Source organism: Mus musculus, chromosome 17, assembly GCF_000001635.26.
Source record: "Mus musculus strain C57BL/6J chromosome 17, GRCm38.p6 C57BL/6J".
In the NCBI taxonomy this organism is placed as follows: domain Eukaryota; kingdom Metazoa; phylum Chordata; class Mammalia; order Rodentia; family Muridae; genus Mus; species Mus musculus.
Genome location: NC_000083.6, coordinates 18,048,864 through 18,074,500, shown reverse-complemented (window position 1 = coordinate 18,074,500; position 25,637 = coordinate 18,048,864). Strand labels below are relative to the sequence as shown.

General features: G+C 34.9%; 1 protein-coding gene across 1 annotated transcript; it reads right to left on the bottom strand.

The window, feature by feature from the left end:
- Positions 1-280: 280 nt before the first annotated feature.
- On the bottom strand, positions 281-25,017 carry Vmn2r124 (vomeronasal 2, receptor 124). Its single transcript, NM_001271883.1, has 6 exons — positions 24,797-25,017; positions 12,274-12,568; positions 11,148-11,939; positions 10,279-10,494; positions 7,874-7,997; positions 281-1,200 (listed from the first exon to the last, which is right to left on the bottom strand). The coding sequence occupies exons 1-6, from the start codon at positions 25,015-25,017 to the stop codon at positions 281-283; spliced, it is 2,568 nt and encodes an 855-aa protein (NP_001258812.1).
- Positions 25,018-25,637: the final 620 nt, after the last annotated feature.

Below are 25,637 nucleotides of genomic sequence, written 5' to 3'. Positions count from 1 at the left end.
AGATGAATTTCTATCAAGAAAGGACAGAAACATTTGACATGATCCAGGAATGGAGCCATCTGGTCTTAGATTAAGAGAAGTTGAATCACTAGAACAATTATGGTTTTCCAACATAGAAAATAAATGGATTTCAGACAATAACACAATTATATCATTTGATACAAGAATAAAACGTGATAAAATTGTATTCAAACTATAATTGTATAACATAATTTAGATTGATAGATGAATGATCATCCTTATGAAGTTATTAACATAAAAGCTAAATTCATTTCTAAAACTATAATTTAGGAACTGGAATGTGGGTTTTTTTCCTGGTATGACGAAATGAATTCTTCTCTGGTCTCAACAAGATAATGTAACACTTGGGACCAAATATGAAGGCAAAGAGTGCTGTGCTGGAAGCCAAGATACAGAATACTTCCATAGCCACCATGACCTTCCCTTTAGTGCTGTGGTAGACAGGAAGAAAGGTGACCCAGACACAGAAGAACACCAGCATACTGAATGACAGAAACTTGGATTCGTTGAATGTATCAGGCAAGTTTCTAGACAAGAAGGCCATGGTATAACTCACAAGGGCCAAGAAACAGAGGTATCCCAGGACAGAGTGGAAGGCGACAGCTGAGCCCTTGTTGCACAAAATGATGATGTGTCCATATTCAGAATGAGCATCTTGGTCAATGAATGGTGGAGAAGTTGCCATCCATATTCCACAAAGAAGAAGTTGGATCAGGGTGCAGATAGGAATGATGTAGTTTGGACCCCTTGATATCATTAGCCACCTTATCATTCTCCCTGGAAAACTGACCTTAAAAGCAAGAACCACTGTAATAGTTTTGGCCAACACAGTGGCAAGAGCCACAGTGAATGCAACTGCAAAGGTGGTCTGCTGAAGGATGCAGGCAGCTGTGTTGGGCTGACCAATGAAGTTCAAGGAACATAGGAAACAGAAGGTGAGTGTGATGAGCAAAATATAACTCAAAGTTCGATTATTGGCCTTGACAATAGGAGTGTCTCTGTGTTTCACAAATATGCCAATAACAAAAATAGTGAGTGCAGATAAGCACAAAGCTATGCTGGCTAGAGCCATCCCCAAGGGGTCTTCATATGCCAGAAAGCTCACAGATTTTTCTAAGCAGTTGTTCTTCTCTGTATTTGCATAATGACCCTCTGGACACTTCACACACTGGTCTACATCTGGTCAAAAATATAGGTTATCATGAGATCTGGAGTCTAGTCTATGGTGATTCCTTTTATTCTTAGACATTACTAACTACAGGGACTGCCATACAAGTCACTGTACTTTGTTTTCTCAGGGACAAAGTAATTAGTACACTTGTATGCATAATACTAGATTAATAAAGTACACCTAGTTCCTTACATTATTTTTCCATATTTATGTTCACATACAGTAGGACTTGATACAATCTTTCTTTAAATACTACCATCACACAACTTTCCTTTCCTCAGTTTTTATTCACAACTCCTTGTGCTCTCTATACCTACATTTTACATTTTAATAGTCAGTCTGTACATTCAGCAAAGCCAGTGTATGTACAACTGGAGATGGCTTCAGTTGGAAAATATGTTGAGTTTCAAGCCTTACCTTTTTAAAGAACAGTATTGTATCAATTCAAGTACCCATCAACTTCTGATAAATTCCATAAAAGTATTCATTACTGTGATTTAAATTTTACTATCTAAATGCCTTTGTTCTCTTTACATACAGTATTTCTCTGACTTTACTGATAATGCTGTAATATTTTTATAAATAACTACAGTATTATATTACATTGCAAAAACCTACTGTGGCCCTGATAGTACTCAAAATCCACAGATACTTTTTAACTTAAACATGAGAAATCTAGATTAGAAGAAATAATTTTTGCAAAATATTTCAGATAATGGTTTCTTACATGAGAATTCTAAATTTAGTTTTCTCTTAAAATTCCTTGTGTTTTAAAATTGTATTCATTCTCTGCTAGAGTTTATGGAATAGACTTATTACATTAGATTTTACTCAACATCACTCAATAATACTTTTTATAACATTTGAAGCAAACATATTTTTTCACATAAATAGAATATTCTTTGAATATGTGAGAAATTTTGGAAAAAAATTATAATACTCTGCTCTGGAACCTTTTAATATCTTCATAGATATTATGATTAACATAAGATGGATGCTCTAAAATTTATAAAATACTTTATGTTGGTATGATAGTTTGAATATGCTTGCCCAGAGAGTGGCACTGTTTTGAAGTGTGGCCTTGTTGAAAGTAATTCGTCATTGTAGAAGTAGGCTTTAAGACCCTCATCCAAGACACCTGGAAGTCAATCTTTTCCTAGAAGATTTCACTTTGACTGGGATCATGGAAAACAGTGGCCATAAAAAGTTTGGGCCAAGGCATGGTGATACACTCCTTTAATCCCAGGAGACAAAGAGAAGCAGTTCTCTGAGCTTAAGGCCAGCCTGTGAGAGGGCAAGTACCAAGTAAAGAAAAACTTAATCCAGATATGATAAATAGTACATGCACTATATCACAGCATTCTAGAGACGGAGCCACACAGATCTTTGAGTTCAAGATCAATTTATAGAGCAAGTCCAAGGATAGCCAAGTTTATGCAGTTAGGGAGTTGTAAAACAAAATCTGGTACTAGACTAAGGGGTAGCCATATTCCAGCCCCAGTAAGCAGCCAAATTCAGGAGCATTGGCCATGTGGCTCTGGCTTATGAGTTGAGTAAGAGAAGGTGACTACTAGAACAATTGATGCTGGTTAGCTGGAGCTAAGAAATTATCAATAATTAAGAATAGATCAGCATCAGTGAGGTGAAATCATCTGGGAAGTGTTTTCATGAGAGTAAAAATGCTGTGTGGAAGAGATAGCCAAGGTTGTACCTCGAACTGTAGTTTGACTTGATGTTAGAGTCACCCAAATATTACAGGATTTGAGAGTATGAAGGGGTCACAGAGAGTAGCTGAGGCTTGGAACTGTGAGAAGCCAACAAATGGCATTAGTGAAGGCAAAGCCTCAGATGCAGTTGATGGCCCAGGACTAAAGGGGTCATGCAAGGAAATTGAGGCTTAGCCCCATGAACAGTGCCTATGAAAGGCTATTGGTGAAGACTAGCTGCAGTGCAATACTCTAGTGTACTGGAGATGTCAATAGATGGGATGATTACCAAAACCACCAGCAAAAGTAGAGTATAGTCAACCAGAGCCTAGAGTGCCACAAGGGCAGAGCTGGAGAAATAATGCAAGCCCTTTGGAGGAGCCTAGAAGATCATGTGTAGATTCTAGACACTGAAAGAAGAAGCAATAATGTTGAAGTTGCCTTGGAAACCCCAAAATGTTCAAGATTCCAGAGCCATGTGATATCCATTGAGGAAAGCTGCTACCACAGATTGGAACCAGCCCAGGAGAAAGAAGTTTGTTGCAGTCAACAAATATGAAAATCTGAAGACCTCCTTGACATCAGATACGGACATCCAGAATTTGAGTTTTTCCAACTGGTTTGTGTCTTGCTTTGAGGATTACATTGAATTAATCTCTGAAGAGACTTGAAATTGGAGTTTTGACATTGTTGAAAAATATGTTGTCAGTTGGAAAAAAATGTACTTTTTTATACTGCTATGTCTAGCTATTGCCTCCATAGCCTCAAGTGTTTAAACTTACCTATGGGGTCCAAGGAGTGGCAAGACCTAGTTTGAATATGCTTGGCCCAGGGAGTGGCACTATTTGTAAGTGTGTCTTGTTGAAGGAAATGTGTCATTGTGCACATGGTCTTGTCTTATGTGCCAAGAAACCAGTCTTTTACTAGCAGCCTTCAGAAGATGTAGAATTCTCACCTCCTATGCATCATGCATGACTGCATGATGTCATGTTCCTACCTTGATGATAATTGACTGGACATCTGAACTGCTAAGCCAGCCCAAAATAACTGTTGTCCTTCTAGGAGTTGCCTTTTTCATGGAGTTTGCTCACAGCAGTAAAACCCTAACTAAGACAGTGGATTACATAATATTTCTATATTTCTTAAAATATAATTGATAACCAGAGTGTCAATTTTACTCCATTAATAACATTGAACTGATATTTTAACATATAAATTATAGGATTACCTTACTGTTCAACTTTCTATCACCAGCATTTTCAAATTTACAGTGTTTAGCATTTCTTTGAGCTGCATATCGTTGTATAATATAATTAACATACACTAGCCAGATTTGCTCTTAGTGTGTGAATGACTCTTTTTATGCATAAACAGGATACATCCAAAAATTCAGTTTATATACATTTGTGTGTGTGTATGAGAATGTGTGTGCATGTGTGTGTGTGTAAGGATTTTGCTTGTGTGAAATTTTGAGAGTCATATTCATTATTATTGAAAGTTGGTATTAAAAGAAAATAGCGTGGGCTCTTCATAAGAATCAGAAGCATACATATGAGGTAGAAAATTGTTGTTTCAAAATTTGTGAAGAATTGTGTTGGAATTTTGATGGTGATTGCATTGAATCTGGACATTTTTTTTGGTTAGATGGCAATTTGTACTATCTTAATCCTACTGATTGATGGACAAGCAAGGGATTATGTTTTCACCTTTGATATCTTCCTCAATATCTCTCTTCACAGGCCTGATGTTTGTGTCATACAAATCTTTCATTTACTTGGTTAAAGCTATATGAAATTGATATTCTTTGTGTTTATGATGAACAGTATTGTCCCTCTAACTTCCTTCTCAGACCTTTTATTGCTTATGAATAGGAAGGTACTGATTTCTTTGAGTTAATTTGGTATCCAGCCACATTATTGAGTAGTTATATCAGCTGTAGTAATTCTCTTGTAGAATATTGGAGATGTAAAGATAGTTCAATATACAAAACTCCATTAATATAATACACTAAATAAACAAACTCAATGAAAAATCATGTGATTATCTCATTATAAGCTGAAAAAGCATTTGAGAAAATACAACACTGCTTTGTACTAAAAGTATTGGAAAGATCAGGATTTCATGGCCCTAACCTACACATAGTAAAAGCAATGTATAGCAAACCATTACCCAATATCAAATTAAATGGACACAAACTTGAAGCAATCCCACTAAATTAAGAGACAAAACAAGGATGCCCAGTCTTTCCATATCTATTAAATATAGTACTCAAAGTTCTAGATATAGCAATAAGACACCAATAGTAGATCAAGGGGACGCAAATTTGAAAAGAAATTTTCAAGATATTATTATTTGTAGATAATATGTTTGTTTACACAAGCAACCTCAAAAAAAAAATCTACCAGAGTCCTTCTACAGCTAATAAACAACTTAAGGCAAGTAGCTGTATAATAATTTTACTCAAATTACTAGCCATCCTCTACACAAAGGATAAACAGGGTATGAAAAATATAAAAAGAGCATCCTTCACAAAAGGCAAAAATAGTATGAAATATCTTGATGTAACTCTTACCAAGTAAGTGAAAGATCTGTGTGACATTAACTTCAAGTCTTTCATGAAAGCAATTGAAGAAGACCTCAGAAAATGGAGAGATCTCCCATGCACATAGATTGGTAGGATTAATATTGTAAATATAGCTATCCTACTAAAAGCAATCAACATGCAATCCCCATCAAGATTCCAATATAATTCTTCACAAACATTGAAAGCGTAATTCTCAATTGGGATAGCATTGGAAATGTAAATGAGAAAAATACCAATTAAAAAAAAGTAACACTGGTAAAGATTATTAAAAATGTCACTTTGAAATTATTCAGCCATGGTGAAAATTGAAAATTATCTATTCTACACTGTCATAATTATTCCTCAATTAAAAAATAATTTAAAGTTAAAAAAATAAATAAAAGATTAAAATAAAGAACCCAGCATAGCAAAAATATTTTTAACATGAAAAGAACCTCTGGAAGAATTACCATCCCTGACTTTGAACTATACTACAGAGCATTAGTGATTAAAATAAATGTATTGGTACATATATAATATAGACAGGTCAATCAAAGGAAGATCAAGAAATAAGCCCTCATACATACGTATGGCTACTTTATATTTGATAAAGAAGCCAAAAACATACAATCAAAAAAGAAAAAGAAAGAAAGAAAGCATATTCTACAAATGGTGCTGGTCTAATTAACAGGCTGTCTTCAGAATTATAAAAATAGATCTATATTTATCACCTTGCAGAAAACTCAAGTCCAAGTGGATCAAGGAACTGAGCATAAACCAGAGAATTCACAACAAAGAAATCTCTAATGGCTAAAAAGCACTTAAGAACTAAAATCCTTATTGATCAGTGAAATGCAAATCAAAATGACCCTGAGTTTCCACCTTACACCAAGTTGAATGGCTGAGATCAAAAACAGATGAGAGTACATGCTGGCAAGGAGATGGAGAAAGTGGAACACTCCAGTATTGCTTTTGGGATTGCAAACTTGTACAACCACTCTTGAAATCTCTATGGCAGTTCCTCAGGAAAATGGAAATAGACTTACCTGAAGACCCAGTTATACAACTTTTGTGTATATATCCCCCCAAATGCCCCGCTATATCACAGAGACACATGCTCGCATATGTTCATAGTGGCCTCATTTGCTAGAAGCAACCCAAATGTCCTATAACAGAAGAATGGACATAGAATATATGGCACTTTTACACGATGGAATATTGCTCAGTTATTAAAATCAAGGGCATTATGAGTTTTGAAGACAAACACATGAAAAACTATAAAATACCATCCTCAATGAGGTAACACAGACCCAAAAGGACATGTATCATATGTACTCACTAATAAGTTGATATTATCCAAAAAGCATAGAACACCCAGGATACCACCCACAGAGTTTAAGAATTTTTAGAAGCAGAAAGGCCAAGATGGGGGTGAAGGAATGGAGTAAGGAACTGTTGGAGGGTGGCCAAACAGTGGGGACCATGACTAATTGTAAATAAATAAATTAATCCATTAACTGTGGAGTGTGTTTATAGATTAAGAGTATTTGTTCCAATAGCACAATAAAAAGTTCTACAAAACTCTAATCCAGGAGAATCCAGAAAGTTCATTGGACAGAACGCTGCAAAATACTGTTTTCTGAAGACAGAGAAATTGTTCCCATAAATTCATAACACATGAGAAAATGTGTTAGATGCATGCTGAATTATCCCAGACAAATTTCAGCCTAGATATTGGAGGTAGTCATGATGAATCCACCCTCTCCAGAAAATAAGATATTAGCAACTGATATCTACTGGGAATAGAATCAGTTTCTTTTTCACTGTGCAGAACCTGGTTGGTTAAGAACCTTCAAGTGACATGCACACATGTAAGTATACATAAGTATCATGAACTAAATTAGATACATTATTTACAAATTTTGGGAGTTAGGGAAGTGGCAAATAAATCTAAGAGGAGTATGAGTGGTGTATGTGATGAAAACACCTTGTATGAAATTATCAAACAACTAAAAATGAGAAATGAGCTGTTCCTAATCACTATGAAGATGCATAAGAACCTTATAAGGTTCTTAAAAATCATTGAAATACATTTTGAAAAACTCTTTGGTACTTTATTAATACATGTTAAGTTAAATGGCACTGTGAAACAAAAAACATTGAAAAGTACAGGGGAATATATTGTATCTTCCAATACCAATATTGGCACTGGATTAAAGATATAAATCAAGAATGATTTGTAATGGCTATGTTGAGCTATTTCAAAGGGATGGTGATGAATATGACATGTAAATTCATTTAAAAATGAAATTGAAAAAGTTCATCTGACTTCTACTCAGATCTTTTTTATTTGCTAGAATATTGTGAAATCCAGTGGAGAAATAGGAAATTTTCCATAAAATCTGCATTTACCTGACTCATTAGAAATCTCATTGTCTGCACAAGGAGTGCACTTGTAGCAGCAGATGGCCTTGCCCTCCAGGGTTACTTTCCTGAATCCAGGCCCACAACTCTCACTGCACGCAGACTGAGGGATCTGAGAAGAATGAAAAGAATGTTACCTAATTCTTAGAGTTTTATTAAAAATCATAAAAACTGAGTTTTTAAAGGTCAATGAAGGGCAAAGTATTGTTGTTAACACCTAGAATTATTTAAAAGATTATTGGTAGTAATAAGAGATAGAACCTGGGGGTAGCCACCTGAAAGTCCCAGATGCCAGGAAAGCAAAAGATTCCCAGGATACGTCGGGGATGATAATAGATGATATACCCCATAAAGGGGAGAGAGAACATGTAGAGACCATATCGATAGGTTAGGCAAGGACCCCTGTTGAGGGATGAGGACACCAACTCATATCAAAAATATTTACCCAGAATGGCTTCTATCTAAAGAAAATACAGAGACAAAGAGTGGAGAAGAGACTGACGAAAAGTTCAACCAGAGACTGTGCCACCCATCCCATATATAGGCACCAAACGCAGACACTATTTCTTATGCCAAGAAGTACTTGATGACAGGAGCCATAAACAGCTGTTTTCTGAGAGACTCTACCAGGGCCTTAGCAATGCAGATGAGGATGCTTGCAGCCACCTATCTGACTGAGTACAGGGATCCCAATGGAGGAGTTAAGGACTGAAGGAGCTAAAGGTGTTTGCTACCCCATAGGAAGAACAAAATTATCAACAAACAAGAACCCCCAGAGATCCAAGGGACTAAATCACCAACCAAAGAATTCACAAGGAGGGATCCATGGCTTCAGCAGCATATGGAGCAGAGGATGGCCATTTGTGGCATCAATGGGAGGGGAGGCCTTTGGTCCTCTGAAAGTGTGATGACCAGCATAGGGGAATGCTAGCTAGGGCGATGAGGCAGGGGTGAGGGTGGGAGCAGCACCATCATAGATGCCAGGGAAGGGGTATGGGGTAGGAGGTTTGCAGACTAGAAACCAGGAAGGGGGATACCATTTGAATTGTAAATAAATAAAATAACCAATAAAAATTTAAAAATAAAAAGTAAAAAAAATAAAATAAAAGATTATACCTTTGGGGAGGCAAATTTGCTTAAATTTTGGTCTGAGAATTATTATAGTGTTAAAATATTTGTAATCCTAATCAGTTAAGGACAAGTTTGTGAAACATTAGTGATTAGAACAAGATATAAGAGTCCATAGTATCCATCTAGACTAACACTATCATGGTACTTTCTGACACCTGTGTTGAGCATCTCAACTTCCATCAATTATTGTGAATCTTGACTGTCAATTTGAGAGGAATTATAATTATCATTGAAGCAAATAACACATATTTGTTGGAGGACATCTATAGATAAATTTAGCTAAGGAGAAAAGTTTCAGTTAAATTTTAAATGTCATTATTTATTGTACAAATGTCACAATTTCAGAGAAGATAGAAGAGAGCTGTGGTATTCATTGCTTCCTGCATTTAGGGGATATTATATCATCAGCACCCTTTTATATCTAAAAATCTTCAAATATAATGACCTGTACCCTCAAATTATTCTGTAAGTTCTTTCAAGTTATTATTAAACATTGGATGTGGTAGGACATATTGAGAATCAAAGGACAGTTTAGGAATGCTAATGGAGTTATTATATGGTATTTTGAAAGAAAAATATTCCATATAGGCTAAAGCATTGTAGTGCTTGTTTCCTTTTTGGTGACAGTATATGGGAAGTTATTAAACTGTAGGGGATTCAAACTTGATGATGAATTTATGGCACAGTGATTGGGAATTGAAAGATTATACTATTTCCTCAATTCCAGATTTCTAATTTTATTTCCTGTTAATATGTGTGGATAGAAACATTTTCTTTCCATTTCCTATGTCTGTACCCAGTATGAGCATTTGTTGTCATGCTTCTATCCTTGGTAGACTCTGATACTTCTAGAACCATAAAACAAAATATAGTTTTTGTTATAAAAGTCATTTTTGGTCATGGTTTTTGAACATATAATAAAAAATTTGATATTGTTTTATGATATTAATCCCAAATGAGAGAATTTTTTCCAGTGCATTAACACATGAGTCATTTTGAGATGAATATTTCCTCTACTATGTGTCCCATCCCTAATTTGTGAAAAATGGAGGAAACCTAATCCTCTTATGAGTTAGCAATGGGGGACTTATCGATCACTGTATACTTACATTGATCTGAATCAAGGAAAATCAAAACCCAGTATAGTAGAATTACTTAATGTAGTTTTATACTGATACTCAAAGTATAATGGAACTTGAGTCAAGGATCATTATATCAGAAAACAATATAAGCACAAAGCATTTAGATAATATATAACTGACCTCTGAAAATATTTCTGGCCATTGTATCATCTGTTCAGATAAAAACAACTGTTGACCCTGGGGAGCATTTGCAGAAAAGGATCCTATTTTCACTTTTAATCCAAGACCCTTTGGTAAATTCCAAAGGTTAAGAATGTTATATTCTGCATGTATTGTCTGTCTCCAATCTAAACTCCTGTTGTTCCTCACTTCAATGTCTTTCAGGAAAGTGTTAAGCTGAAAGAGAAACATAAATTTATGCTACATTGTACCCAAGGGGCAGAATAAAATACTGACTTTTGAATGTGTCTTATTGTTCTTAAATTTTATGTGGCTATAACATTGCTGAAGATTCCATTAATGATGACTAATTGAAACCTGAGTGATCAGAATATTAATCTGGTTCTGAATTATTATTGGTCTTCAAGTAGAAAATTAGAACCAAGCTCAAGTAAGCAATCAATGACTAGTGATCTATGAAAATACCAACTTTTTTGAAACCTAGCAAGATTTATTTTCTTTTAGAATGTATAAAGAGCTCCAGTGTCTAATATGAGGATATTAATTAAAAGGCATGATTTCTATATAAACAAACCATCATTGTTTCACTTAAGTGTCACTGTTTTAATTTATTTTGTAACAAATATATAAAGCAATGAGTATATTAGTTGCCACTATTACTATAAGAAGGTTGTACTGCTAAATATTGATGACAAGAACTTGATTTTGACTAAGCATTTTGGCTCCTAGTATCTTGCACACCATTTCACAATATTATACACTTGAAACTGTCTTGACAAACAATTCTGTGATTGTGGACAAGATAACTGAATTTTATAATACCTAAGTTAATGTTGTTGCAAATATCAATACAGTAGGAAGGTTATTACCTGCCATGGAAAGAAAACCATCCCTTCGCCATTTAAATACGGTTGCATTTGAAGTTGCTGAAGTCTCATTTCATGGAGGCTATGAGCCAGAGCATACACACCATTGTAAATATTTGTGCTCTCTTCATTCATGGCCACACCAAATATGTGACTAGGTAATAAATCCAAAGAAGCATTGGTTTGACAGTTGTCCAAAGCATGACAGCTAATGTCAGCAAATGAGCACTTGAAAAACAAATGCCACAGCTTAGGAAGATAAATGTCTTCTGGGTATTTATTAGGATTAACTGTTTGAATAAATTTGGTAAACTCAAAATTCTCTCTATAATTGTGTTTAAAAATTAGGCTTCCATGGAATGAGTCTAACATGAAATAATCAGCTCTGTCAAAAACATTATATTCAATGTTCATGATCCAGACCTTCCATGTAAATAATCTTTGCCCAATATTTCTCATTAGACCTTCTAGAGTATCACTGTCACCATAAATAATTATTACATTTGTTTCATCCATATTTTCCCAGAATTTGGCAAAATATAAATTCCATGTTTCTGGAATCATTTTTACAAAAGCTATACAGATTCCCTTTCTCTCCATCTCCTCCCTAAAATCTGACAGAATTTTATTTCCTTTGTGGTCATCGGGAAGGATGAGACCAACCCAAGACCACCGAAAATGAACCATCAAAGAAACAATGGCAAGTGAAAGAGATGTGTCCTTGGGGGCCATCTGGTAGAGAGAAGAATACTGACTATGGTCATTCAAGAGGGGATCATAAGGCCCGAAAGTAATCTGAAGCAAATTGGAAAGAAGAGGAAGAATATTAATATCAAAACATTTCATTCCTGAAGCAATAGATGATAACATGAGAGTATTTTAAAGGCACATTCCAGTTGCTACATTTTACAGAAATTTCTGTTAGGCTTGTACGTTTCAAGGACTTGCCTTGTTTCATTTACTACAAGAACCTTTCTCTTACAACCAAGAAAAATCTGGATTAAACTTCATGTGACTGGGTATTGCTTTAATGTTTAGATAACTGATCAATCACTCTTTCAGTTTAAAGAAACGTATAATATGAACAAAGAGAACTGACTCTATGTTCCCACAATCAAAATTGTCCCACCTGTGGAAATTTAAAGAGTTGAAGCAATGTCCCAATTTGGGCAGATGTTTTCCATGTTGTTCCTGTGAGTGCAGCAGTGAAATTTCTCTTTTTGCAATTGTAATTAGGTAAAAACTTTCTCTGCACAAGAGCTGAGAGCCAAATAACAGCATTATCAAGAGTCTCCTTTTCAGTGAATCTGACATTGTAGAAATCAAATCCAAGAGATATGTTGGGTAAAAGATTGGGGTTCCTATTAATCTCTTCAATGGCAAATAGCAGGGTGAGAATATACTGGTAGTTCTTAAAGTTATACCTGTGTATGTAGCATAAAACACATAAGAGGATGGTCAAATATACCACACCCATCTACATATTTTATATAGTAAATTATGTGGTTTAATTTTAAATCTGTGAGACATTTAATTTAATTTGATCACCATGAATATATGAACTAGATTCGGTATGTATGTTAGGTTTAGGCTAGCTCTTTTACCATTACTACTCATTATTTATAAATTCTCAAACCATGTATTATTTATATTTCATATGTTGATTCTTTATACATTCTGTTTACAAGTCAAGAATCATTTTCACCCACATAGCACATTTGTTGGAATGTAGGTCTTTGACCTTCTGCGGTCTTCACATATGAAAACCCACTACTTCTTACCAACCTAACAAATTAAAAGAAAAAGTATCTTAATTTAATAATATTCTGAAGATCATTTCATTACATGTGGCCATGGAAGCCATTTCTCTGATATAATTTTTTATTATGGCAGAATGGAATTATTAGTATCATAGAAAAACCATAGAGAATCCTGCTTCTGTATCTGAATAGAGGAGATTAAATAAATGCAGTACCATGTCCTTTAATTTTTATCATTATGTCTATTTATGGTGATTTTATGTGTGACTGTGTATATTCAAGTCTCTAGAATGTACAGTTGTATGGAGTTCAGAAAGGATAAGTTCAAGTCAAGACAACCCCAGGTTGATTCCTAGCTGTTCACAATACTTATAGTATATTTTATTTATTTGTTTATGTATTAATTTTTCAATACACTCATACATTTATGCATTTCACTTATTTAATGCTCAGTTGCTTGCTTGGTTTACTCAATAACACAGTGTCTATGACTTGACTGTAAGTTGTTGTGTATATCAAGCTGATCTTGAACTCAGAAATACCCTACTGTCTCCTTCTAGACTATTGGGAATTAAGTCTTGCACAGCATATCTACCTGATGGATTTCTTAATTTTCTTATCACATATGCCTAGATCTCTACACAGCAAGCCTATAGAGATTCCTTTATTTCTCTCTCCTACCTTCCAAATGATCACTGGATTTCAAGCATGTACTCATATTCTTTAGGGAGGTATGAACTGAGTGTTTCATACTTAGTAGAGCATATTCTACTCTCTGAAACATCTCTTTATCTGTTTAATAATATCGTTTGTGGAAAAAATAAATTTTACTCCAAAAGGCCCAAATCACACTTACAAAATAGTATTACTTAATATCTCTGTAAAAGTGAGTTGATCACAGGAAAAAAAATCATTAAGGTTTCATTGTATAAATTTTCCTTCTTTGCCAGTGCTTAAAATTTTAGGAGAAAAGCAGTAGAAAGAAACTAAGAACCTTAGCTTAACAATAACCTCAGAGAATCAATGACTTCTCAAGACAAGAGGGAAGTTATATGTATCATCTCACACTAAATAAAATAACAAGCAAAGAGTTGTGAATGTTTAAGTGAATCAAAACCCCAGCAAGGAAAATAGAGGTCAGCAAGAAGTTTAACCCCTATCTAAGAGGAAGTTCTTCTTAGGGTCTTATTGCTGTGAGCACACAATGAGCAAGGCTATTCCCTTAAAGGAAAACATTTAACTGGAGCTAGCTTACAATTTTAGAGTTTTAGTCTATTATCATCATGGTGGGAACCATGAAAGTATACATGCAGAAAGAAATGGTCTTCAAATTTTATCTGAGTGTTTTACAGGCAGAAAAAGTAGAAACTGGGACACAAAGGCTAGACTTGTTCTTAGACATGTAACCCCACTCTAACAAGTCCATGCCTACTCCAACAAGAACACACATTCTAATATTGCCACACAGTACAATCAAAATATCTAAAGGGAACAGTCTATGGGGCCATTCCTATCCACTACTTTCCATTCCTTGACCATGACAGGATTTTAGCCATAAAATAGTGCTAAGCACGTTTACTCTAATTTAATTTACCATACTCTAAAATAGACTCGTTTGTTCGAAGTCCAAAGTTCAAAATTTCTTTTGAAATGTATTCAACCATTCTATGAAATCCCCTGAAAAATAAAAATAAAAATGTAGATCACATACCTCCAACATATAATGGCACAGAATTTACAATACCATTTCAAATTTGAGAAAAAAAAGAGCATAGTGAGGAAATACTGAACCAAAAGAAGACCAAAAACAAGCTGAGCCAACTACAAACTCTGCAACTTCATGTCTGATTTTAAAATGTGCTTTCCATCTCTAGTTCCTTTCATCTCTGTTGACTTCAAAACACTTCTTTCTCTAGGTCTTTTTTCCTTCCCCTGTTAGCACTGTCCCTGGGCACTTATACCACATCTCTGTCATCTTCATCATCATGAGGCAATCCAGGCTTCTCCTTTGGAGTTTGACATAATGGCTATAATAGGTCTCCTTGCACAGACACACCTGATATAATCCTGGCCTTCACAGATGTCATTAGTCAAAGAGAAAGATGCCAGAATACATTTCTCCAATCCTTGACTCTTAATTCCAGAACCACATGGCTAAACCTGCCAAGTTATGCTCCATGCTAGGGCAGGAACATGGCTCCCTTGTAAAATTAAATCTTTAACTGTTTTCTACTCCTATTGTTTTCCTTTACTTTCTAAATTTGGATATCCTGAAACTCAATCTGTAGAAAAGGCTGATGGCATTAAACTCCTTTTCACAAATTGTAAGAACAGCTGGGTGGAATTTTGCCCAGATATTTTCACTCCCTTTATTCTATTTAGTATCATACTTTCTTTTAATCTCTGTAAGCATTTGAACACAGGAATAAAATTAGTGACAGTTTTTAGTACATTTTTTTCCTACTCAATCTGTACATTGTGTATTTTTGTTTCTCAGCTTTGTACTTTTCTTTACATATCTTCATATCCTTAAATACTAATGACCACATGCCAGTGTCAATAAGAGGCTGGGTTGACATTTCCTTTGCCAATGAAATAAATCTATAACACTACACTTTAGATTCAGGCACACGTTATGAACTAGCTAAAAAGGCAGCATCATTCTTTTTCAAGATATCTAAATAGCAATCTCTAGGAAACTAATATTCATCTCCTCTGTGTTCATTTGATTCAGGATCACAGAGGTCAAATTACACAACACTTTTTTCCACATTCTTCCTTGGTTGGCTCATTAAGCAGAACATAAAGGATTTTACTGCTTTCCAAAAAAAGAAAAAAAAAAAGTCCCAAAGTCAATATTCCTCTAACAGAAAATCACTGCCCTTCAAAGCATTAACCCATTATAATATCAACTTCTGTCTGTGAAGACACACAGTGACCATAACAAGTCTTATGAAGGTAAACTTAAAATTCAGAGATCTTGTCCATTTCATAATGGTGGGAAGCATTGCAGTGTGCAGGCAGAAATGGTTTTGGACAAGGAGATGAGAGTTCTACATTTTTATCCACAACCAGCAGAAATAAAGACTGTGGGCAAAATTGAGCTCCTTAGAGTCCTAAACCACCCTTGTATAAGGACACAGTAACTCTAGCAAGGCCACACCTACTCCAACAAGGCAACACAATATGGGCCAGGCATTTACACACATGAGTCTATGGGGCCCACTTCTACTAAAAGCACAAAAATAAATAAACAAATAAATAAAAAATTAAAAATTGCTATTTGATAACTTCTGGAAGAAGATTTAGGTTTCTTCAATAATGTTATTTCTTCTAGACAAGTTATATTCTGGGATGGCCCCACCCTCAAAAGTATTAGGGCAACACAAAGTGAACTTGATTTAGAACTGTATTAAACTTTGTCAGGAGCAGTTTCCCTGGTTCATAGGTGATTTAATGTTGTTTTAAGATTTTACTAAGTTACTTTCCTAGAAAATGTAATGACTTTTTTTTTCCAATGAATTAAATTTATCCTTACCTTCGTGCATAGGACCAGAAAACATAGAATCAACTTGAACACATCCAATAGAGAAAAGGCAATTTCTACATTTTAGCAAGATTTGTAATCCTTAAAGTTGGGACTAAAATTGTAAAATAGCTATAAAAGAGTGACACAGATTTTTTAAAAGTGGCTTATCCTTAGTATTTAAAAGACAGTAAATATTGTCATTAGCTCCATTTGCTATGCAAAGGTTACTTGTGTGGGGAAAATCATTTTAAGATCTTAATAATTAAGGTAATCTATTTGAGAAGGAGTCATGAGTAAATATTTTTGAGGAGGTTTAGTTCTGTACTGCCAGGGGTTGTCAGCTGCAGCTCTTGGATAGTTCTCCACTGACAAATGGATTGGTTCCCTGAGACTTCTGAATTACCTCTATTGTTTGAGTGGTCTGAGGTAAGTTCCCTGGTTTGATAAGACTCCTGTATTATTAGGGATTACAGTAGCACCACATAAGGCAGTGCCTTTTATATGAAAGCTACTTTGGCACTTTTTATGCCAATGGTACCCTTTCAGACAAGGATACTTGGTTGGATTTCTGTTCTGAGTGGGACCAGGATCATTAAAATTTATGGCACCTTGTGCTGAACTGGGATATTGTTTGCTGATATATCTAGGCTTGTTAATTGAATAATTTTGGATGCCAGGCCCTATTTATTAATTTTTCTCTGTTTTTGACTAGTAAAATTTTGGAGAGCATTCTGACCTTGTGAGATTGTTTTAATGGTTGCACCTTGAAAATATGAAGTAGAAACCTCAGCACATGCTTTAAATCATGTTCCAGATTTTTTAGTCTTTAGAAGAGATTGTCATGTAGGTGTAGCATTCTCAAAGGCCAGATGATTTATTTTATTTTTATTTTTGAAACTATTTTTTATTTTTAATTTATTTTTCACACTCTATATTCCATTCCCCACTCCCGCCCCAGACATCCACCCTTGAACTGTTTCACATCCCATACCTCCTCCCCACCCCACTCCTTCTCCACCTGGATGCCCCCACCCCCCAACCCACCTGACCTCTAAAGTCATGGGGCATCCAATCTCTTGAGGGATAGGTGCATCATCTGTGAATGAACACAGACCCAGAAGTCCTCTACTGTGTGTGAGTTGGGGGCCTCATATCAGCTGGTTTATGCTGTCTGTTTGGTGGTCCAGTGTTTGAAAATCTTGGGGGTCCAGATTAATTGAGGCTGCAGGTCCTCCTGCAGGATCACCATTCTCCTCAGCTTCTTTCAGCCTTCCCTAATTCAACAGCAGGGGTCAACAGCTTCTGTCCATTGGTTGAGTGGAAATATCTGCATCTGACTCTTTCAGTTGCTTGTTGGGTCTTTTGGGAAGCAGTCATGATAGGTCCCTTTTTGTGAACGATTCATATCATCAGTAATAGTGTCAGACCTTGGGATCTCCCCTTGAGCTGGATCCCACTTTGGATCTGTCACTGGACCTTCTTTTCCTCAGGTTCTTCTCCATTTCCATCCCTGTGATGATTTAAAACATTATCTTTTGCTTCAGAGCCTCTATCAGCTGAGGAACAGAGGCCTCAAAATATTTTCTTGGTTTCTGCATTATGTTAGCAAGCCTGTTGGTCTTTGTATCTCCACTGGGTGAGCATCTCCATACTTCTAGAACTGCAGCTGCAACTTTTAATAGACCTCTTTTTTTTGGTGAGTTGTTTCTTCAAACTGTTCCCCCACTCCCATAAACATTTCATATTTTAACTCTTTCATTCTTCTCTTTTTTTCAGATATATTACATAAATCTTCTTGAGCCAAGTTCATATATATATAAAATCTCCACAGTAAAAATTCTTCTTTAGTTAGGCAGGCTATAACTATTTCAAGCTAATCATGAGGAGTCTTGAGCAATTTAAATAGAAAGGGTTCCCATAGAGATCCTTATTCTCATTGCTATTCTCCATATTCACTGGGAAACCGCCTAACAATTTACCCTGTTACAAAGCTTGGAAAAGACCAGCAGCAGATCTGGTAGAACTCTTTGGTTTCTTTTTATATTTTTCAGGAGTCTTATGGAATGACTAATATTTAAATGCTGTAGGAAAGGGCGCTTGTTTTTATGATATTTTGATAGTTTCTTTTCTAAGACAGTTTCTCCTCAGAGGCTGATTTTTCCTATTTTGATTTGCCACTACCTGAGCTACTTTTCTCTGATTTTATGTCGAGGAATAAATATTGTTCTTAGATCCTTAGAGACAGTAGTAATGGAGTCCCTTCACAAGAAGGTGAATCCAATGTTTCCTGTACACATATGGCTTTTTTTTGTCATCTGCCTATGCCTTCCTGAGTACAGTCCAAATAGCAAACGCTATAAGGGGCATGCCTAATCCTCCATTCTCTGTAAACCTGTTTTAATATCTAACCGTGTTTTATCCCATGCATCCATATCTTGCACTGAATTGCTAATAAGTGTAAATACATTATCAAGTTTTTCAAAGAATATTTTTATGATGGGAAGGAAGTCCTGCTCAGCAATTAAGGGTATTATTTTTCCAGAGAATCTAAGTTTGATTCCCAGAAATAATATTAGGCAGTTCACAAACATCCAAATATTGAGGATTCAATATAAGTCCTGACTCAATGGGTACAAGCATGAAAGGCTCATATATCCACACATAAACAAAGACATAAACACACACAAGAAGAAAGAGAAAAGGTAGTCATAATAATATCAATATGATGGCAAGCAATAGAGGTGTTGAAACACAAAAGTCAAGATCAACAACATGGCAGTCTGAATACAGGAAAATGGCTTATTGTACCTACTTGAGTATATCTATGAAATTAATTATAATGGTCCATTGTGATTCCATACAAGTGTTTTGAAATTAACTTCATTTTTTATTAAATTATTAATAAAGTCTTTTTATATCACAAACAGAAAAGGCAAAAATAAGCAAATATTAATTTTAAATGAAAGTAAAAATATAAAAATATAAATGAAATAATATAGCCAAAGAGAAGGAATTAATAAGTAGGATGTTTTATTTGAGAACTTAGATCAATGACATTTTCTAATGTATAAATATTGTATATTCAAATAAATATATACAAAAATTTAAAGATATATATGGTTTTTGAGAATTACATAGGTGTGATGAATTAAATAATAATCACTACTAATAGAGCAGAAAAATCCAAAATCTCCTGACCAAAAGATGTACTACAAAGCAATTGTGATAAAAACTGCATGGTACTGGTATAGTGACAGACAGATACACCAGTGGAATAGAATTGAAGACCCAGAAATGAACTCACACACCTTTGGTCACTTGATCTTTGACAAGGGAGCTAAAACGAGCTGTGGAAAAAAAGACAGCATTTTCAACAAATGGTGCTGGCACAACTGGCGTTTATCATATAGAAGAATGCGAATTGATCCATTTTTATCTTCTCGTACTAAGATCAAGTCTAAGTGGATCAAAGAACTCCACATAAAACCAGAGACACTGAAACTTACAGAGGAGAAAGTGTGGGAAAGCCTCAAAGATATATGCACAGGGGAAAAATTCCTAAACAGAACAGCAATGGCTTGTGCTGTAAGATCAATAATTGACAAATGGGACCTCATAAAATGGCAAAGCTTCTGTAAGGTAAAAGACACTGTCAATAAGACAAAAAGGCCACCAACAGACTGGGAAAGAATCTTTACCAATCCTAAATCAGATAAGGAATGAATATCATATATATAAATATATTTATATATATATACATATATGTATATATGTATATATATATAAAAAACTCAAGAAAATGCACTCCAGAAAATCAAATAACCCCATTAAAAAATTAGGCACAGAGCTAAACAAAGAATTCTCAACTGAAGATTATCGAATGGCTAAGAAGCACCTGAAAAAATGTTCAGCATCCCTTAATCATCAGAGAAATGCAAATCAAAACAACCCTGAGATTTTACCTCATGCGAGTCAGAATGGCTAAGATCAAAAATTCATGTGACAGCAGATGATGGCAAGGATGTGGAGAAAGAGGAACACTCCTCTATGGTTGGTGGGATTGCAAGCTTGTACAACCACTCTGGAAATCAGTCTGGCAGTTCCTCAGAAAATTTGACATAGTACTACTGGAGGATCCAGCAATACCTCTCTCCTGGGCATATATACAAAAGATGTTGCAATTGGTAATAAGAACACATGCTCCACTATGTTCATAGCAGCCTTATTTATAATAGCAAGAAGCTGGAAAGAACCCAGATGCCCCTCAACAGAGGAATGGATACAGAAAATGTGGTACATTTACACAATGGAGTACTACTCAGCTATTAAAAACAATGAATTTATGAAATTCATAGGCAAATGGATGGACCTGGAGGATATCATCCTGAGTAAGGTAACCCAATCACAAAAGAACTCACATGATATGTACTCACTGATAAGTGGATATTAGCCCAGAAACTTAGAATACCCAAGACACAATTTGCAAAACACATGAAACTCAAGAACAAAGACCAAAGTGTGGACACTTTGCCCCTTCTTAGAATTGGGAGCAAAACACCCATGGAAGGAGTTACAGAGACATAGTTTGGAGCTGAGACGAAAGGATGGACCAGCTAGAGACTGCCACACCCAGGTATCCATTCCATAATCAGCCTCCAAACGCTGACACCATTGCATACACTAGCAAGATTTTGCTGAAGGGACCCTGATATAGCTCTCTTGTGAGGCTAAGCCAATGCCTGGCAAACACAGAAGTGAATGCTCACAGTCAGCTATTGGATGGAACACAGGGCCCCCAATGGAGGAGCTAGAGAAAGTAACCAAGGAACTGAAAGAATCTGCAACCCTATAGGTGGAACAACAATATGAACTAACCAGTACCCCAGAGCTCCTATCTCTAGCTGCATATGTAGTAGAAGATGGCCTAGTCGGCCATCATTGGGAAGAGAGGCCCCTTTGGTCTGTCTTGCAAACTTTATATGCCCCAGTATAGGTGAACACCAGGGTCAAGAAGTGGGAGTGGGTGGGTAGGGAAGCAGCGGGGCAGGGATGGTATAGGGAACTTTCGGGATAGCATTTGAGATGTAAATAAAGAAATTACCTAATAAAAAATTAGAAAAAAAATCTATAGTCACAAAAGAATGATCAGATGCAACATCAATAAAACACATTTGATCACTATCTTTTGCACACCTAACTTTTAAATCACTTGATTTATAATAAATATATTTGGAAAATGAAAGCTATTTTTATCATTTCTTTTATTAAGTTATAAAATGATTGCACCATTTCCCTCTTTCATTCTTTATGCAAATTCTTTTGTGCTTCCTTTCTCATGTTAATTTCATGGATTCAACTTTCATTTATTGCCCAGGAAGATTTAAACTTACAAAACAGGCACACGCACATGCATACTCACGGGCACAAGCACGTACTCACACACACACACACACAAAATTACAGGTAACTAAAGAATTCTATGAGACAGTTTAACGGATGTGTAATATTCTTTCATAGGAAAGGTTATAATCTTCCCCAGTCAAGATTTTACATAAAATCTGTCTACACCTGTCTTATTACATATGGACTGTGAATGTTTTAGTTGAATGCACACATCCATCTCTATAAGATGGATAGCAAAATAATCCATACAGTGCTGAGAAAAAGGGCTATCAGTTCTTACCAAAGTGATAACTTGCCAAACAAACTTATTCCACAAAGCCTGCAGTATATGCTATGAGCTGCTTTTGTTTGTACTTTTTAATTTGATTGAATATACCTTTGCTGATTATGTTTTCCTTAGAATTCACATGGTAAAAAGGAGCTAAAACAAACAAACAAACAAACAAACAAAAAACAAAAAAAAAAAATGACATTATTGCCAATGAAAAGTATAAATGGGATGAAAGAAGGCTAGTGGTTACAACAGGGTAGACACCAGGGAAGAACTTTTGTACTTAATTTAAATAAAAATAAGGCCAAGAAGGAATTATGTTTGTATTCAAAATCAACCAATGTTTTTGTACCGAAAAACTGCATTGCTGAAATTCAAAGGAAGAGTTAGATCAATCATAAAGCCAGTTCAGAATCACAATATAGTTAGGAATAGAGACATACATATTCACTGCTAATATACATGAGGGAAGACATGGTAGAAAGAATATAGAACAGCATTTTGTACATGAGAGGAGTTCTAGAAAGTTGGCTTGTCTTTTAACATGTAAAATTTTTCAAAAGTTGTATAAATCCAATAAAATAATAAAGTATATTAAAAGCAAAATTGCCTAGAATTGAACTTTTATGATACATCAATTTTATCAAACTATGAAGAGTAAAAATGAATATATATTTGATGAAATTAATCTTGATACATATGTTCAAACCCATATTTTACTTGATGTGAAGGAAAATAATTCACTCTCATAAAACCATAGAGAAAATTCTGAGTTTGACTTGGACAGATTCAAGATATGTCAACCAAAGGATTGACATATTGGTCAATAATATGACAAAGGCATTGCAGGATCCCAGTGCTGGACTTAGGGACCTGATCTTGATCTTAGCACCCACATTGTAGGATGAGAACACTTTGTTCAGTTTTACCTTCACCTGCAGATGTGGGCTACGTCAAAAGTACACACATGCAAATAATCAGTGATAATAAGTTAAAAAAATACTGTACCATGAATGTGACTATAAAACAAGCCACATTTTTCTTAAAATAATTTCATATTCATAAGGAACACAATGTATGACAAATACTCTTAACATGGTATAATAAAATTTAATGAATTTTGTTATTAATTTAGCTTATTTTTTTCTGATTTTATGCAAGTTCAATGGTTTTCATAGGAATAAATCTGCTGATTTACAATGACTAAACCAGACATTAATTGCTCATGTATCTGGAAGTACAGTCTTTACAGTGAAGGGCTTGCTGCTGCATAAAATAAAGAGAAACACATATCCATAAACATTGATACCTGAACTTCTGAGAGGATGGGGCACCAGAAAAGTGAATTTATAAGGAGCATTAATTTTAATGAAACAGAAGAGACACCACCCAACAACCAAATTTACCCCATCTACTAAGTATCTAAGAAAATACTGTGATTTTCCTTGAGTCAACATATGATTCCCTAAAAAATTAGAAATACCATGAAATATTTTATTCAAATAACAAATTCTATTTGATATGTTTTAATATTCAAAATAAATTTATCAAACAAATAAACCATTAAGTTTTAATTTATATCTAAACATTTTCACCTCCACAGCCTTTGATTGAATGTCTTAATAACTCAAAATATTTTACAAGCACAGAGTATTGTCTCATAGAGCATAATTCAACTTAACACCTTATTTTTTTAATTATTATTTTGACAAATTCACTTTTAGGGATTCTAAAAGTTTTCATGTATTTCTTTTGATCATTTTCCACCTGATTTCCCACACGTTTCTTTATGTATTCACAGGGATTTACAAGTGTATTGTTCTATTTCCATGCTATACTAACTATACCCATACACATATAAGAAGATATTCTTGGGAAAGGAAGGTCTGGTTTGGATAAAAACATCTTATTTATTTGATTAAGAAACATTCATGAATATTTATGCCCAACTCAGCAATATATGTCTGACACTATGCATTAATTAACCTGAATTACGTAACTAAAGCTAAGAAACAGCACCAAGATGAAACTCTCATAGTCATTATTTCATGGTAGATACATATATAGGAATAAGAATCACTACTGCAAGCCAATGAAGTAAACAGGCACCCACATGAAAGCTGTCTGAGGAAAAAAAACATGAAATTATCAAACAAACACTTATAATAAAACATAAGACAGATGAAATATCTATGGAGCACAGAATTATTCACAACTTCTAATTGTGACATTGTTAACTATGTAATCCGCTGCATGTAACACACATGGACTCTTTACTCAAGTATCACAACAAATACTCAGAACTTTTTTCATTTACTGACATCTAATATCACAGGTGCAATCAAAACTTCCAAAACGTTAAGAAAAACAGGGTTAGGCTTAGAATAAACCATTCTTCCTTGAAATCATAACACTTAAAACTATTCAGATATTGTGGCATAACAAGAATGGCAAATAAGACATTATGGTTAACACTCAAATGATGAAACTAAAGTGAATACAATCGAAGTTTCCATTTCCTTTTCCCCTGAGGAAAATAATCTAAAAGGAAAATAAAACTGATGATAAGATTTTAGAAACTCTAAGAGTGAATTTGTCAAAATAAAAAATAAACAATAAGTAAATTTTAATGGCTACACACTCTAAGTCATAAGAGTTCTGAACTTGAAAAATAAATAATTTACCGTACTGTATGTAATTATCCAAATAAAGATATGGTACAGTTGGATGTGGCATTTTCTTCCCAGTGTAGTAAGTATGAAGAGGGAAAAACGCACCAATCACAACATCTCCTTCATGGTGAAATTCTTCAGTGATTATATAATAACATCTACTTATATTAAGTATAAAAGCAGAGACAAATTTGGAAATTTGCAAGAGCCAGAGTATAAAAATCCAGGAGAACATCATATTATTACATGGATCTGCTTGATGCAGAACAGTGTCCAGTACATATATGCTTGGTTCATACTTTTGTGACCATGTATGTTTTGAATTTGTTGATGACTCAGTCTATCACACTAATCATTCCAAGGTATTGAGAATGCCACTGGGAATTTTGAAACTATCTTTTCCCATGGACTCTGCTGCTGAGGCCCTCTCTTCAAGTGAAAAACAAGTTAGGAAATATGTTTGTTCGTATTCTTCACTACTCTAAGGCACTATGACTTCAGCAAAGGCTACAGACAACAAGAGCTCAGGGGTGATCTTCTCTTGGGATGAATTGCCTAACCATATGAAGCAAGAAACGTTTAGTATGAAAACAATTTAGGGTGATCCCCATAGGTTACATCAGAGGAGGCCAACTAAGTAGAAAAGGAAAAGGCTAAAAAGAAAGCATTGCAGGTATAACCACTCAAAGTTAATAAATTGCAGAGTTTTTGGTGGTAACTAACAAGTGTGAATTCTGGGAAACAACTTCCAAGACAGTTTATAAAATATGCATTTGTGTGGGTTTTCCCAACATTTCCTACTTTTACTCCATGAATGGGGCCTTATTTCTAATATTTGTAAACTATATACAGTAAGAA